At 36.2% G+C, this 18388-nt stretch overlaps 1 protein-coding gene across 1 annotated transcript in view; it reads left to right on the forward strand.

The window, feature by feature from the left end:
- Positions 1–18388, forward strand: part of ADAM7 (ADAM metallopeptidase domain 7) — a 77610-nt gene that overhangs the window by 5161 nt on the left and 54061 nt on the right. The window contains exons 2-8 of the mRNA XM_005885926.1: positions 671–774; positions 4822–4898; positions 6081–6159; positions 7533–7609; positions 10484–10676; positions 11891–11944; positions 14887–14958. Of these exons, the coding sequence (XP_005885988.1) occupies positions 671–774; positions 4822–4898; positions 6081–6159; positions 7533–7609; positions 10484–10676; positions 11891–11944; positions 14887–14958 (656 nt within the window). The remainder of the gene's footprint in view (positions 1–670; positions 775–4821; positions 4899–6080; positions 6160–7532; positions 7610–10483; positions 10677–11890; positions 11945–14886; positions 14959–18388) is intronic.

Here is an 18388-nt window from a genome sequence, read left to right on the forward strand (position 1 = left end):
CATGAGCCACTTTGTATATTAGCATGCTTAAACGTTTATATTATGATCTCCACTTGCAGATAAGGAAATCAGAGAGATTAGGTGTTCTGCTAATAATCTGGTAAAACTTTGCTTCAAATAAAAGAGCAGATTCCAACATCCCTTGCTCTTTCCTCCACATGGCTCTTTGGTGTGGCTTCTACCAATGTGACAGGAAATGTGTAGATTCTGTGTAACACCGATTGAAGAGTATCTAAATTCCTTTAACCAGGGAAGCCTTCTATTTCGCTTCTTTAGTTAAGACTTCAAATGCAACTGTCCCGGGGAGATAGAAACAATGATTTGCATGGAATCAGTCCATTCTAGGGCAGCCTTTGACAGGTGGCAGAATCGAGAGACAGGCATGAGGAGAATAAGATGACAAAGGTGACAACATAGAACAAGGTTAAAAGATGGAAGAAGCCGAAGCACCCTGATTTCTTTGCCTCCTTTCCAATTTTACTTACATTTTTCTACTTTGGAAACATCTGTCTCAATGTCCTTCCTTGTAAAGTAGGGGTGCTATTTTATAGTGATGTTGTACATGGCTGCTAATTGGGAGCAAGTGAACTCTGTGAGAGTAATTCTGTTATCCAATAACCGTGGATGCATGTTAATGCCACATGTATTTTCCCTTTATGCTTCCTTTTAGAAAAGGCAGTCCGTGGAGTAGAGGGTCAAGAACTGGTTTATCCTAAAAGGCTTCCTGTGATACAGAAGCGAGATGTTTGGCACACTCATGATTATGACCTACAGGTATAGATTTTAAAATAATCCATAAAATGCATTGCTTTTACAGGCATGTGGAAAGCAACCTCTGTTTCCAATTAGAAGCAAACAAGAGAAGAGAGAAGTCTCAACTCTTCTCAGGACTCCCCATTAGTTTATGGTCTGTGCCTGGGTGGTTGCGAAGTGGAGGATAAGAGGAAAGAGGCCCTTGACAGATTAAGAAACAAGAAGGAGTCAAGCTCAGATGTTAGGGGGTTCCATGAACATTTCTCAGTTTATGTGAGGAGCTCCACCACCCGCTTTTCAGACTGATGTAAGGCAACTCACTTGTTCTGGGCTGGCTCCTGTGAACAGGGATCTGATATGCAGGCTTACTCGCCTGACAGGTTCTGCAGCAGAGATGGACAACTTTCACAGCAACAAAAAGGCCTACTTGGCCCATTGGTTAGAAGGGTGTTTATTTGGGTGTTAAAATTAAAAAGTTACAACTTTATTTTTTAAAGTAATAAATGTTTACTTATGTAGAAAATGTATAATACACATCATGGGCACAAACTTTAAAATGAGGTTATTTTCAATCCCCACTATTGTGAAAGACATTCAATGTTGGCCCTTAGATTTTTATTCCCGGGCAACTGCATTTTGAGCCTTGGGTTTTCACTTTGGCCCACAGGGAAGGCTGACTGTCACTCTGACCTAACACTTCCTGAGAGGGCAAACCTTTCCCGGGCAGTGCCTTCTCTTCCCTCCGCCATTAGAAGAGCCAGCCTCCCAGGCTTCCACTTATTAGGTCTCTCAGTCATAATTAAGGCACATTTTAATGTTCCAAATGGTACTATTGAGGCCTCTTTAGTGATGGCTTGAGATGATGAAAAAGCAACTGTTGGTTGCCCTTTGGAAACAATGTCTACTCTAAACATTTTCTTCTGATAATCTCCTTACAAATAGATTTGTCTTGAACTCTAAGTCTTTTCTCACCTTCTCTTAACTGGTTGATTGTTGGTACCCAGCTAAGAGGGCAAAACCAGCTTCCTACCACCCATTGTGTAAAAGCCGGTGGGCTCTTCTGGCATCTATTAAGACTTAATCAATACTGACATTAAAAGTCCCACAATGAATATACAAGATGAGCCTGAACTGAGGCAGGAAATACACAAGATGAGCTTGGAGCACCTTGTACCAGGAAGTAAGGAAGTTCTCAAACAGACAACCTCTACCCACAATGAGGAGAGAAGTTAAAAGAACATGGGAGCCAACTGAAATCGCTCCCGATGGCCAAGGAAGAAACAATAAATTGAGCACAACAATAAATGACATAGTTTTGGACTGTAACATAAAGTACATGTCTATGACACCATATTGATATAAATAAGTGATTTAATAAGTCAATAAATGTGAGAATAAACATCCCCTACAGAAGAATTAAAATATTGATGTAGATATTCCCCCTCCCCAGGAGGTGGGGCATAACTCCTTACCCTTTAAGCCTGGGCTGTGCCTAGTGACTTCCTTTCAAAGAGTGGACGAGGGAAGGGGAAAATATCACTTTACAGTGGAGAAAGCTCTCAGATGCTACCTCAGCCAGGTACCAGTGTTAACATCACCAGGGATGTCATGTTGATAGTATGTACTCTGGATATGATGTGATGGAAATGGCACTTTGTTTTTCTCCCAAATCTCCATAAACCTAGTCTAAGCATTGAAAAAACTCATAATAACCTAAATTGAGAGGCAGCCTACAAAATACCTGACCAGTACTCTTCAAAACTGTCAAAGTCATCCAAAATAGGGAAAGTCTGAGAAACTGTTATGTCTAGAGGAGCCTAAGGAGACATGACAATGAAATGTAATGTGGTGTCCTAGGTGAGATCTTATGGCCATAAAAGGACAGTAGACAAAAATGAAGGAAATCTGGCTAAGTGTAAACATTAATTGTAATATCAATTTTGGTTCATCAGTAGTGACAAATACACCATAATAACATTAAGAAAAACGTGAGTTGTGGAGTTACATGAGAATTCTCTATATTGTCTATCCAACTTTTCTCTAAATCTAAAATAAAACTAAATTTAAAACTTAAATAAATAAAATTCTAAAATAAAAAATAAATTTAAATATCCTGTTCATTAAAACTATTAATGACAAGGTTAAAAATAACTTTATCACATCTGACATGTAAAAATTGTTCCTCAATATTAGCTAATATAACATTTTATATTCATTCACATTTCAAAAAGTCCTGATATACCATCCTGTTATGCACACAGACATAGACACACGCCTACATATCTACACATAAAGGTCATCTTGTTGTAAAATGGGATTCAACTCTCATTTAATTGAGAATCTGTTTCTTGCCTGCCCACTACGAATACTGTGTCTTTATAATAAAATCCTAATTTTATGTTACACTTGCAATCAAAAAAGTCCTCACTGATGCACACCTCACCTTTAACAAACACAAAACTCCTCTCTCCCTCCTCAAAGTTGCCTTTCTTCAGAAGACCCTCCTCTTAGTAGTGGCACAAACCAGAAACTGGAGGTAGTTCTTGACTCCTCTCTCTTCAGCCTCCCCCATCAAACAATCACCTAGCCTTGTAGATTCTATCATGTAAATATCTTTCAAAATTATCTACTGTTCCTTATTATTGCTGCCACTTCCTGCCCAAACCACCAGTATTACAGCAACAGCCTTTAAATGTTGATTTCTGCTGATTCATTACCCTCAATAATTAAGACATCTAAAATATCACACCTACTGCATTATTCTGCCAAAAATGTTTGCTTCTCTTTGCTCTTAAGATAAGCTCTAAATTCTTTTAAATGGCTCACTAAGCTGTACATGATTTGGCTCCTTCCTACTTTTCATTTCTGTTTCTACTCAACTTGATTTTCCAGCAACATTGAACTTCTCTCTGTTCCTCATATACGACAAGCTCCTTCCTACCTCAGGACCTTTGCATGTGTTCTTCCTTGTCCCTGACTCCTCCTTTCAATACCCTCCTACACAGTCACTATGTTTCTCCTCTTAAGATGCTTATAATACTCAATTACATTTGCTTGATTTTCTTTTTTTTGCCACACTATGGTTTTCATGAGAGCAGTGACCGCTAACGTGTACATCATTGTATTTTCCATATGATCGCTGTGACTGAAATAACATCAATTGAATAAATGTATGAACAATAAATTGAAGAAATGTGTAAGATATATGTCCAATAACTGTGAATCCCTAAATTATAAAGAATTTTTATCATTCATAAATAAATAAAATGCCAGAAAAGAAAATGGTAAGAGGGCATAAATTAGAAATTCATATACAAATATACAAATAACTAAACAAAAGAAAATATCAATTCTAATTGTCATTAAAGACAACAATTTATGACAATAAGTTATTTCATTATTTGAACGATCTTATTGATTATAATATTTAAGGCAAGGAAACAAGAACCACTATAAATTTCTGGTGAAATTCTAAATTTGTACTTCCATTTTTCAGGGTTATCTGGAAGTATTTACCAAAAACTTTACACTTTTTCCATGTTGTTGACAATGAAATTCTGTCTACCTATAGTGAATAGGCCAAATCAAATTTCTGATCTAAGTGTAGATTAAATAAGTTCACATTATGCTTTTCAGCAGTAAAATACATACAATAAAATAATACTTATTAGAATAGAAAAGTGGTCATGGCCATAACTTACTTTTATGTAAAAAAAGTAAGCTACAAGACAGTGTACACAAAACTGGTAAAAATACATAAGCAGAAGATTTATTGGGGAGTGACACTGCAAGGACATATAATAACATATTTCTGGATACAGGGGCAATATGAATTTTTTCATTTTACCTTCTTTTTAACTAGAAATAAGCATCAAACATTTATTTAAAAATAACTGGAAAGCAAAAACCTGCATATATTAGCTTCCTTATAAATTCAGCTTTATCCATATTTACCATTTTTCCTGAAAGGAGAGCTCAACTCTGGGTAGACTACCCACCCCATTACCCGCCCTCAGCCCACACTGAAGGAGCACATATCTAGTTCACATTATGGATATTGTTTTTCAGGAAACTTATGACAACGAATTGTTATATGAAATAAGTCTAAGTAAAAAAACCTTCATACTTCACCTTGTAAGATCAAGGTAAGTTCTATTATGATTTTAATAACATAGATTTATTGGTCTATAGTATTACCGTTTTTGTAAAAACTTCCAGTGAAGTGAATTGAAGTCATTTTCATCTGTACATAATCTGAATTCCTACCCTTCAAATGTAAGCCCACATCATTCCAACAGCCTAACAATTATAGACACTGTTCTCCAGTTTCTAATTTACTCCCTATTGGGGGTACTGGAGTGCTTTGAGCTCTACACACTCTAAGAATACCCCACAAATACTTTGTGAATCAGTGGAACAAAGGAAATTTGAGAACCATGGTTCTTAAGGGAACTTTATTTAAAATAGATATCAAAGCAAGTTCTGTTTGCACATGGAGCAAAATTGAAAGAATTTTATAGTGAACATTTATATACCCATTAATATATACAGATACCCATAATCGCATCAAGATAGACATATACACAAATATTCATTAATATTTTATTATCCTTGTTCATATCATAATTCCTTTATGTATTTACCTACCTATTCACCCTTCATTGTTTTTATGCATTTCAAATTATATTGCATAAAAAATTCAATAAAATCCCTCCTAAAAAACAAACATATCATTAAGGTTGGCAGGTGTTTTTTTTTATGTTAAAATTTTTTATATTGAAATGCACAAATCTGATTATACATTCATTGAGTTTTGACAAATGCACATAGCTGTGTTACCTAAATGCCTATAAAAATAAACTAGAAAGTTTTATTTTACCTGAAATGGTCTTTATTTTCTCTTCATTTTCAAAGGTCATTTTTTGTGGATATAAAATTATGTGTTAACAGAGTTTTAGCAAATATTGCTGACATATTCTCCTCTCCTGTGACTTCTATAGTCTCTAATGAGATTTTTTGCATTAATTTTGACTCCTAAGGCAAGCGATTTTTACCAATATAATATTTTCTCCACGTTCTTCTCAAGGTGCCCCTTTGCTAAAGCTGCCAGAATATTTTTCTTTTTCTTCTACAGTCTTTAGCAACCCATGAAATCCAGGTAGAAAGTTGTTCCATGGGAGTGGGATTAGTTTTGCTTCTCACTTTCACTGTAAGAGGAGTTTCTGAGATTCGAAAGCAGTCTGGAGGCTTCTCGCTCACATAATTGGTTTTATCTATTCACTGTCAAAAACCGGTAAATCTCAGCACTTCTCTGTCCTCTTTTCCAGGGAGTTCCTGGCCTTGAATTATAGTGAAACGTACTACTCCATAAACGGAGAGGAAGTCACCAGCCATCCTCAGGTTAAGGTATTTTATCAAACCTTCCTATGTCTCTTCTCTGAGACTCTTATTTCCTCCTGTGATTTTGCAAATCAATCCTAGCTTTACAAGCAGCTTCAGAAAGTGTTACATCAAGAATGAATCCTGCACTGACTATTGTCACTGGATGATCCTAGAGTGCAAAACCCTTTGAACTTTAAAAGACTAACAAGCAAATAAATGATTACTAATGTATTTTTCTTTACCAAATTGACTTCTATGAACCCAAAGATTCTGGAGGAAGGATGAAACCAGACACCAAAGGAGTATAGGGCAGCCTGATGAGTCTGTAATCAAGTTAAATGGATAAAACCTAAATAAGTGAAATGATTTAAATCCCTCATCTAATTGACCCTTAAGTGAGTCACATCCCCTTTCCCCACCTTCTTATGCACCCAACACTGAGGGTTCACCTTTATTTTTCGAATAAATCTTTTTGTATTTATCACTAGCATTTCAGTGGAAACAGGTTCTATTTTTATAACTTTATTCACCTTTTCAGAACATGCCCTCTGCAGACTTCTAACAAAGGAGAACATTATTCTCTTACCAAAGACGTCCTTTTAAAATCAATTTTCTCTATTTATGGTAGCTGCCAACTATGAAATCTAAGTCATTATGTAATCTATGTGAAATAGAACAGGAAGAAAACAGGGAACATTCTTTCATGCAGGGAGTGGTTGTTGGCCTGCAAGTGTCTGAGGTCCCTGGAGGAACATGGAAAGTGTCACATGTAGGTGGGAGTCACACAGATAGAAATGATGGAAGGTTATTACCTGTTGGACTCACCATGGGCAGAGCATCAAGTAGGGAGTGATAAAGATACCAACTTGGTTGAAGCAGAGAGATAGGAGAGGAAGGCATAGGGAACCTGATTGGAAAGTGAGACCTAATTTCAATGATCATCAAAAACTTAGGCTTGATTTCATAGGCAACTCAACTGAGGAAAAATTATAGTAACACAGGAGGGATAGTTTGGTAGAAATTTTAGGATGGCTTAAAGTAGCAATATTACAGAAAGTAATCATGCAATTAAAATAAAAAGATTCTAAAGTAGCTTCAAAATTTTCCAAATGAAATAATCCATTAAATGAATGTATGAATGAATATAAATGTAATTTGTGAGGATGAAATACTGATATATTGTGAACATATTATATATAGCAATTTTATTTAGAAATATGTATCAGTACAGGGTGAGGCAAAAGTAGGCTTACAGTTGTTCTTATGAAAAATAATACAGTAATTAATAAATAGTAATATAAGAATAAACTCTATGTTTCTCATACTTTCAACTATAAACCTACTTTTGCCCCACCCTCTATATGTACTTATATCAATAGCCTCTTCATCTATTTTAGGATCACTGTTTTTACCAAGGATCCATTATACATGAATATGATTCTGCTGCCAGTATCAGCACATGTAACGGTCTCAGGTAATGTAGAGTATCTTTCTACTTTGTTTATGATTTTTTCTATAGATTTTTTTAAAAATTGACTTCTCACGTTTCTTTCTAAAACACTGGTAAATAGAAAAAGCTACTGTATATTTTCAGCATGAGTATCCACTTCAGCCCATTGTTTAGGTTCATTTTTTATTTAAAAAAAGATGTCTAATGCCAGCCCTAAGCAAGACAAGTATTCTAGCAGATGATCAAGAGATTCAGTATTTGAATACTATTGGAAATTTCATGCTCTATATCAGGATACTGAAATCAGAGACTTGCTCCTGAACATTTTATTTGCCAGTGGTAGAATTAAGTCCAAACCAGGTCTTCTGACTTCTAGTCCTGTGAATTCCCCACACACATCAACACTTCACAGTGTTTTTAGTCCCTAGAAAGCAAAATGTCAGAAGCAAAGCCTACAGAGATTCTCTGTAGATCTTTAGCTCAAGTACAAAGGAGAAAGACGTGGAGAGGCAAAGGGTAGAAGAACAAAAAACTTCTGTCTCCCTTGGTGAGCCGTTTACTTGTTTAGTTCTCAGTATTTTCAAATATGAGAACCCCTTTAATAACAAAATCATCACATAATAGCATTGGTACTTTAATATATATTCTACAACTAATGCATGATAGACATAAAAATTTACAGCATTTTTGCAAGAAATCTGAGACTTCCCAGGGATCTACAATCCCAGGTGGCAATTGTTACTCGACCTAATACTTGAAAGTAGAGATTAGACAGTCAAGCTTCTGAAAAATCCAGATGAGCTGACTCTTACAAAAAGGTATTAATTCAATCAGAGACTACATATTATCTCATATTTTTAGCGCTCATAACACATGGCTGCAATCTCATGAGGCTTTGCCTTTATAAGAAAGTTCCCCTTTCTTAAAAGGCAACATCAGAAAAATAGATAAATAGAACTACATCAAACTAAAAAGATGTTGCACAACAAAGGAAACCATCAACCAAATGAAAAAGCAACCCATTCTGTGGGAGAACATACTCACTAGTACATCTGATAAGAGGTTAATATTCAAAATTTATAAAAAAACGTACAAAACTTAACACCAAAAAAGCAATTTAATTACAAAATGGACAAAGGATCTAAATAGACACTTCTCCAAAGAGTTTATACAGATGGCTATAGACATATGAAAAATGCTCAAGATCACTAATCATCAGAGAGATGCAAATTAAAGCCACAATGAGATATCACTTCACACCTGGCAGAATGGCTATGATCAATAAATCAACAAACAACAAGTGTTGGCAAGGATGTGAAGAAAAGAAAATCCTTGTGCAGTGTTGGTGGGAATGCAGATTGGTGCAACTACTGTGAAAAGCAGTATAGAGTAACTTCAAAAATTAAAAATTCAATTAACTTATGACCCAGCAATTCTACTTCTTGGAACACATCCAAAGAAACCCAAAACACTTATTCAAGAGAATATATGCACCCCTATGTTCATTGCAGCATTATTTACAACTTGTGGCCTGGTGCATAGATTTATGCACATTGAAAGGAAATTAATTAGAAGAAATATTTTAATATCACTGACAGATCAAAACGCTTGTGTGTGATTGGCACCAGCTAGAGCTTTATATGTATCGCACACACGTGAGTCAATGTTTGTTTTTAAATAGCCAGTGTGTGTCATATGTACCTGTCAGTCAGATGGTTGGGTGGACAGATGGTCGGTCACTTAACCTTTTATATATATAGACTAGAGGCCCAGTGCACGAATTCGTGCACAGGTGGGGTCCCCTGGAGGGGAGGGCAGGACATGATTGGCTCTCTAGGCAGGCAATGGGACACCCTTGCCAGCCTGGGATCTGGATCCGTCCCGCTGACGTTCATGCAGGTTGTCGGGAGCCACCTGGCAGCCACTTTTATATCCTTTCTTCCTTGTGGAGCATCTAGGGAAGGAAAGTGGTCAAGGTGCCCGAGGCCAACTTCCAGGAGGCCTGCAGCACTGTTGGGAACATACCAGTGGCACTGGTCCATTGGTGCTGGCCCATTCTCCGGAGATTGGATATGTAGGGCTACTGAGGGAGTGAGTGGCAACTGCCAAGCTGGTGGGCCACTGGGACAGGTCGGTCAGCTGAGCAGAGCTCCTGCTGTGGGAGCACTATGACCACCAGGGGGCAGCTCCTGCATTGAGCATCTGTCCCCTGGTAGTCAGTGTGTGTCATAGCACCTGGTCGACCAGTCCGGTCATAGTGGTCGCTTAGGCTTTTATATATATAGATAGCCAAGATCTGGAAGCAGTCCAAATATCCATCAGTAGATGAGTGGATAAAAGAGTTGTACGTTTACACAATGGAAGACTACTTGGCCATAAAAAGGATGAAAATTTTACCCTTTGGCGACATAATGAATGGACCTAGAGAACATTATGCTAAGTGACATAAGCCTGTCAGAGAAAGACAAGTACCATATGATTTCCCTCATATGTGGAATTTAATAAACCAACTGACCTAACAAGCAAAATAGAGACAGAGTCATAGATAGAGAGCAGGCAGATAGCTCTGGGGGTGCTGGGGGAAGTGGAGGGATTGAGAAAAAAAAGAGAAAGAACTCATGGACATGGACAGCAGTGTGGTGACTGTCAGGGTGGTGGATGGATTTAGAAGAGGGTATATGGGGGATAAATGATGATGTGAAAAGTAATAAAATAAATGGAAGCAAGGAAAAGTACATAAAAATTAAATTTGAAAATAAAACCAAATTAGGGAGGAATTATAAAATATATAATAAAAAATTTAAAAGGCAACATCAATAAAAATGGAATAGGATAGTTTTGTATGGTAATGTAATAATAAAAATTCTTAACTATACATTGTATTCTTAATTTCCACAGGGGATTCTTCAGGGTATATAACCAAAGGTACCTCATTGAACCAGTGAAATATTCAGATGAGGGAGAACATTTAGTATTCAACTATAACCCAAAAATGCAGTATCCTACCAATTATTCTTGTACAGAGCTTAATTTTAAAAGGACAACTGCTCCAAACAATAATTCTAAATTGATGGAAGGCTCCAACATGGAAGTGAGTGCTTTATTTTTAAGTTATATTTTTCTCCATTCCTTTATGATCTCAAGAGAGAAAATCTGAGCTCAATGAAGGAAGTATGCATACTATATGAGTCTGACTCTTTGTTGTTTGAAATCTGAAATGTCAAACATTTGTATTTGTTATCTATATGGAAATTGATTGTTCCATACAGTAAATCTCAGTTTGTCCCATTGGTTTCAAGGAAGGGGAATATCAACAATGTGTGTATAGGTTTTGAGCATTAGAGCTACAGGTGGCTGGAAAGAATGAAATTTACGTTGTCTTGAAACCTATCCTAGATATTGTCTGCCCTTGTCTTTGTTGACATTTTCGGGGAATTGATAAGCAAGATTCTCTCCCTTTAATTAGGTCAAACATTCTAACTGTTAAGGACAATTAAGAGTAATAATGAGTTCATTTTCTCTACAGCCAACTCATATCTCCTAAAATCCCCCTAGATGTTAGCCTTTAAGCTCCAAGAATGTTCATCTTCTTCACATATTCATAGTCCAATTGAATAAATCAATCAATAAAAGATTACTTAGTCCACATAAGAATGACTTAGTCAATCTTTGAACAATATGTCCCTGATTTATACTCAGAGAATATGCATGAACCTCAGTGTATGCCATCAAAAACTGAAAACATAGAATTTCTTAGTATTGGTGTTTTATAGAAGATCTATAATTAGCAACTTTTATACATGTTCTCTTGGATTTAGACTACTGAAATACAGATGATTTGGAGAGAGGAGCAAGAGTAAATGAAAAATAATCAGTTCTATTAGCCTGACTGTAGGCTAATAATTAGCTCTATGTTAGTTCTGAGCTTTATATATGGATGCTTTTTTAAAAAGAGTTTTCTTAATAAGCATTTACTTTGTAAATAAAACAAAACACCTACTGTTAAAAACTAGATATAATTTTTTCATTTATAATACATTTTATATGAAAGACTTAACAAAGAAAGAAAAGATAATCAAGTATGGAATGCTATTTCAGGTTTATTACAATCTGTTATACAGGGCCACATGTTTTAATAATACAATGGATTTTATTTAGATAACTTTCTAGAATTATTAAATATACTTCTATAACTCACCTCTTGTATCAATAAAAATTAACATTTCTTACCTTACAAATGTTATCTTAAAATGTTAAAATAAGAAATATTAACTAAACTTCATTCAATTTTTTATAAACTTCCAGGTCACCCATATAGAAAACTATGTTGAACTGTTTGTTGTTGCTGATGGTAACGTGGTAAGTTTTCAGATGAACATTGGCTCTTCGTTCATCCTTATAAAACTAGATTTGTGATTCTAACAAAGAAAAAAGGTTTATTCGGGATTTCATTCAGGGCTCAATCTCTTTTTAGCTTCCCCAAGCATGTTTATATAAGAGATGATTGTATCCTTTAGTAGTACAGCAGACTGAGCCAAAAAAGAACTGCCCTCCCCATTACAAACATAAAAATGCTGAACAACATGTAAAAAATAAAACTATATCTAAACTCAATTAAAACCACACAAACAAAAATAACAGCAACAACCACAAAAACAAGGACTCTCCAAGTGCTAAAAATGAGGAAGAAAGCCTCAGAGTAGTAAATAAAACTCAAAGGCTTTGTGACCCACAATATGTAGACTAGTGCAGGATGCCCAAAGCCATAAAGGGCTGGCCCAGACCTGTAGAGGGAAATAGAAAGGTTCTGTGCATTAAACATGCAAAGAGAAAGAAAATGTTCTGTCTGCCTGTGGCAAAGGGCAGGGGAAATATAAGGCATGGGAAAAGCAAAAAAAAAAATTTTTTTTTAAATGAATTAGTAAGTTCTAGGCGAGGGATGGCGAACCTATGACACGCGTGTCAGAGGTGACACACGAACTCATTTTTTTGGTTGATTTTTCTTTGTTAAATGGCATTTAAATATATAAAATAAATATCAAAAATATAAATCTTTGTTTTACTATGGTTGCAAATATCAAAAAATTTCTATATGTGACACAGCACCAGAGTTAAGTTAGGGTTTTTCAAAATGCTGACATGCCGAGCTCAAAAGGTTCGCCATCACTGTTCTAGGCACTAATGGATAGATAGGCTTATTGGCATGTTGGTAAGAACAAGTTAACTAAATTTTTAAAAGAAAGTTAAGATAAGCTTTGATCTTAATAATAACTTATTAATAAAGATTAAGAGTTAGGATATGTTGGTAAGATAGAAGAGGAAAAACAAAGGCAGCTTTGGAAAACATGTTGAGGGTTCATACATCTTGAAAGCGATGTGATGAGTTTTAAGCAGCTAGGTAGAGTGAGGGTGCAGATGTGTACACCCAGAGTTAGCAAGTTGAAAGAGAGAGCACAGCACAAATGTCTGATCCTAGGGAACACTAAACATTTTTTAAAAAAGGCTTGGAAATAAAAGTACAAAGACCCCATGTCCATCCCTCTTTCTTACCCCATGGGTAGAAATCAATGATTGATAAGTACTCTATTCCTATAGTCCCTAAGACAACCTCAAAATCTCTATTAACTATGTATACTAGGCCAGCCCTACCCATTCATCAATGGGAATTCTGGAGTGAAAACATTTGTTATTTAGAATTTAAGGGGATGGTTGAAAAGAAAAACCTCTGCACAGTAAAATCCAGAAATGTATAGAATAATGAAAACCAGGATGATAAGAAATGTCTTGAAAGAGAAAATAGTCAATATTAAATGTGAACAAGATGATCAGGGAGATGAGAAAAAAGTGTTCAATGGGTTGATCATTGAGAGGACATTTATCAAGAATAGTTTCAATGAAATAGTGATAGTCAAGCTAGTGAGTGGTGAGTTAAGGAGTAGGTGGTAGATGATAATTGAAGAGATTCTAATGTTATATCATTGAGATATGTAGATATTTACGATAACAGGACAGCAATGAAATAGTAACTAGAGGATATTTTCAGGATTCAGAAAAGGATATTTATTTTTATTAGGTAAGAAACTTGACCATTTGCATTTGTCCCCACAGGATACCTTATATTATTATCTATACTAATAAAAGGGTAATATGCTAATTAGACCAGGAGACCTTCCAGATGTCCTTCCAGACAAAGCCATGGTGGTGGGGCCAAGGCAGAGCAGTTAGGGGCGAGCAGGCCAGGAGGGGAGGGCAGTTGGGGGTGATCAGGCAAGTGGGGGGTGTCAGTTGGGGCCAAGCAGGCTGGTGGGGGGGTAGTTGAGCAGTTAGGAGCCAGATTGAGAGAGGGATTTCCGACTGCTGGTTTAGGCCCGATCCCTATTCAGGCCTAAGCCGGCAGTTAGACATCCCCCGAGGGGTCCCAGATTGGAGAAGGTGCAGGCTTGGCTGAGGGACACACCCCCGCCCCGTGCACGAATTTTGTGCACCAGGCCACTAGTTAAATATATTTTGTCAGGTCTACATTGATAATACTGAGAATAAGGTCCTGATGGCACAAATAGAGAATCCATTTGAAAGAAGTGAACCAAAATCAGAATAGGCGGTGATGGAAAGAGACATAACTTGGGGTGGTGAACACACAATACAGTGTACAGATGATGTGGAATTGTCCCCCTGAAACCTATATCATTTTGTTAACCAGTGTCACCCAAATGAACTTAATAAAAAGAAAAATAATAATAAACTGCCTTAGGAGAAAAAACTAAAGAATAGGCCAGAGTAGGGAAGTTGGCATTTTCTTCCTAGTCTTTTCCTGGAAAGAAGGGCAAGCAACACTTCTGTGTCCCTTTCCTCACATCTCTGGCTCCAGGATGACCCTTGATTATATGTCCCTTAGTTTCTGGCCACCATGGACTCAGAAAGGCTGATAAAGTTGCTGTTTTCTTGCAATATAATGGTTGCTGTGGAGCTTTACAAGTTTTGTTTCATCAGCATGATAAATATGAAATCTAAAGAACACTTACTAGTTGATTTGATAAATCATATAATGTAATATAATACAATGTGAAAGGGGACAAAGTTATAAAAACATTTAAAGTAATTGCTAAGTTGAAGCATGTCTTTTGAAAGTGCTGTAGCTGTGTCATATACAAAATATATTTTTGCTTAAGTTGCCAAGATTTTTAGCTGACTAGAAGGAATACAAATAATATTTTTTTTCTTTGAAAGACCTGATAATGTGTGAAATATTGAATTTGTATTCAACTCCTATTATTAACAGATATTTATGTTTATTTTTGCAGTATCGCAGGAATAATTATCCTCACAATAAACTGAGAAACCGAATTTGGGGAATGGTCAATTTTGTCAACATGGTAAGATCTTATAGTTTAAATCAAGCTAAAAATACAAATGGAAAGAAACTTTTAGGATAGATACTGCTGAATTTCTGTGGTGGTTCTGAGGCAGCCCAAAAGACAAAAATTCACCCAGTAGACTAATTAGTAAGAATTAATTAAATTCACAGCAACAAATGAACCAGAGGTCTGAGTTTTTTGTTTTCTAAGTAAATGGCATTTAATAAGTAAACATTTAAATAAATTTCAAATATTGGTCACTAATCACAAAAATATATAAGGTAATATACAAAGATTTTAATATCCATCATGCATAAATCAAATCCACTATTGTAAATTACCGCTCCATGACCGTGCACAGCAAAAAAGTTTGCAAGCTGTAATTTATTTTCTATATTTTGACACAGAAATTAGGGAAAATATTTCAGCAAAATCTATAATTAACTATAACCTCTTTTACAAAGCACTACTGTAAATTATACATATTTTTCCTATTCTGACTCTTTCTAAGTCATTGAGCTCCATTACTAGGATAAAGAAGGCCCAAAGGAAGAAGCTGTAATGAGTAGCTCCATCTAGGTCAGAGGTGATTCATTCACCAGTTCAAGGACATTTGATCAATTTGTAGTTTTTGCTATAATGAATAAGATTTCTTTCAACATTTGCATATAGATGTATGTGCAAACATAAATTTTTATGTTTTTTTTTGTAAATGACTAAGAAATAAGAATGCTGGGTCAAACAATAAGTATATGTTCTTTAGCTGGTTCTCACAAATTTTGATGTTTTAATTCTCATTCAATTCAAAATATTTCTAATATCCCTTATGATTTCCTCTTTGATTCAATGGTTTTATATGTGTCACTTAGTTTCCAAATACTTGGAAATGTTTTATACAACTTTATGTTAAAATTATGCCTACCACATCCATACTTTCCACTAGAGCTATAACATATTAATAATTATTATTTTACACTTCCTGTCAGATTAACTTCAACATTTGGATTATCTCTGAATCTAGTTTTGTTGACTCATCTCTCAAACAGTGGGTTGTTTTTCCTTGCTTTTTTCTGTGTTCTTTAATATTTTATTGGATACTGGACATTATGTATAGGATAGTAGGGACAGAGGAAATAATACTTATCCCTTCTTCTTTGACCAGGCCATTAACAAATGGGATTGAATCAATCTTGTCAGCAATTACACTGGTTTGGGGTGTTGCTATTGCTATTGTTACTTATAGTGCACCATGAGCTTCAGATCTCTGTAGTGTTATCTTGTGCTTAGAGTGAGTCCTGGATTGCTCATTTCTGCTTCAATCTCAACTTCCACCTCAGGCCTTTGTCAAGGGCCAGTGCTCAAAGGAGGTTTTCTTTCACACAGATCTCTTCCTCTGTAGTAATCTGTTCTTATGTTTTACTCGGTAATTGCTGGCCTAGTTATGGGACCAAAGTGTTTTCTGTTATCCTGATCGATCCTTGGTCTTAGGAAAGTCCTGCCCATGGTCATTGGCTAGATATTCCTCAAAGTTCATGTCCTTCCTCCTTTGGTAGGAGCCCTTGAATGGTCTGGCCTCAAGATAGCTTCCTCCCTTTTCTCTAGGGGTGGGTGTTATTCTTTTCCCTTCTTTCAGCCATAATAGGTCTTCCCTTGAGTTCTGAGGGTGTAAAAGAAAAAGGTCCCTGAAGTTCATACAGCAGCTTAAGGCTTTTGTTTCTCAGGAGAGGGGCTTGGTAGGTTTAAAATGTTCTCAAGGCAGCAGTTGCTCCCACCCTTCAGGCCTGTGCCACCAAAGAAGGATGTCTCCAGTCTCCCACTCCGCCCTCCATTGTGTTTCTGGGGAAGAGTCTGTGCATGGGCGTATTTCCTTGTGTCTGTGTCTCCCTGAGGGTCCTATACGCTCACTCTATCCCACACTTGTCTTTTAGCAATTCCTTAAAAATATTTGGTGGATTCTTATCTCTCTGTTTGGCACAAAGCATCTCTCTTCTCTCTTTCTGCCACTGGGAGATGCTCTTGTACAACTTTTTTTAGATTTCAGGCTGTTTGCCTAGTTACTTCAGCTCTCATGGTTTCAATAAAAAATAAAATTTTGTAGATTCTCTTTTCTGTTGGTCAGGATAGAAGCAGCATTCTTTATAACTATTTACATCTTAGACAGAAGCAGAATTCTTCCTAAATTTAAATTTATGTCTATGAAGATTAAAAATTCTCCCTGTGACATTTTCTAAAATACAGGAGCAATGTGGAGTTGAATGAGTATATCTCATAGTCATTTCTGTTTTCTCTTATTTCTTTTATCTTGTAATTGTCTTTATCCTTACCCCATCTCCAAAGTAAACATAAATACAACATTGTTGCACATTGCTGAACTCTTCATTAAATATTTTCAGTTTAGAATGGGAGGTCATACCACAATCAGTTTAAAGTAGCATGGTCTACAAGTCCTTGACCCTTTCCATCATATCTCTCTCACTGGCCTTTTATGCCCCATATTACCCATAGGGGAGGGGTCAGACAGTCTGAGGGGATTTACGGAAGCAATATCTGATCTGGGCCAGATCTAGCTGGGTCTAGCTAGAGAGTCTGGCAGTAGCCACCTCATTAAACATTCTGTCCTCAACCATAAAACATATCTTTATTTTATAGGATATTTTCTCACTAGAAGAGAACATATTTGAAGGATGGCAAATATTGTTTCCATTTTCACTTGCAACCAGTTTTATAAACCTAAAGCCCATCCGTGAATGGAGAGAATCCAAAGAACCCAGGTTTAAAAAAGTCTTGTTCTGTGGGACCTAACTCATAAGGTTTATTCCACGATAAAACTGGGACCAAAAGGAATGGGCATTACAGTGGGGCCTTGACTTACGAGTTTAATTCGTTCCGTGACGGAGCTCGTAACTCAAATTACTCGTATGTCAAATCAATTTTCACCATTACAATGAATTGAATGCTGGGCTGATGTTGTGGCGTTCACTGTGATGTTCGCTGCATCAACTAGTGGTGGAGTATCTGAAGCTGGCTAGTAACCCGAATTTTAGCTCGCAACTCAAAGCAAAAAATCGGCCGAGAGAGGGCTCGTATCTCGAGAAACTCGTTAGTCGGGACACTCGTAAGTCAAGACCCCACTGTACAGGCTGCAATATAGATTTGAAATGATGATTTAACTAAAGGTCTAACTTCTTGAAGTTGAAAAGAAACCTCGTTCTCATGGTTATGAAATGAACTTGTTAGGTTATGCTGATACATAGAATTCAATATATTCATATTATTTAGGTTAAGAAAAGTGGAAAATTAAGACATGGTTTTTATAGCAATGATGTATTAAACTTTTTTGTTTTTATTATTATTTTTTAAAGTAATTTTTTAAAATATATTTTATTGATTTTTTACAGAGAGGAAGGGAGAGAGATAGAGAGTTAGAAACATCAATGAGAGAGAAACA

This window comes from Myotis brandtii, unplaced genomic scaffold (assembly GCF_000412655.1).
Source record: "Myotis brandtii unplaced genomic scaffold, ASM41265v1 scaffold94, whole genome shotgun sequence".
In the NCBI taxonomy this organism is placed as follows: domain Eukaryota; kingdom Metazoa; phylum Chordata; class Mammalia; order Chiroptera; family Vespertilionidae; genus Myotis; species Myotis brandtii.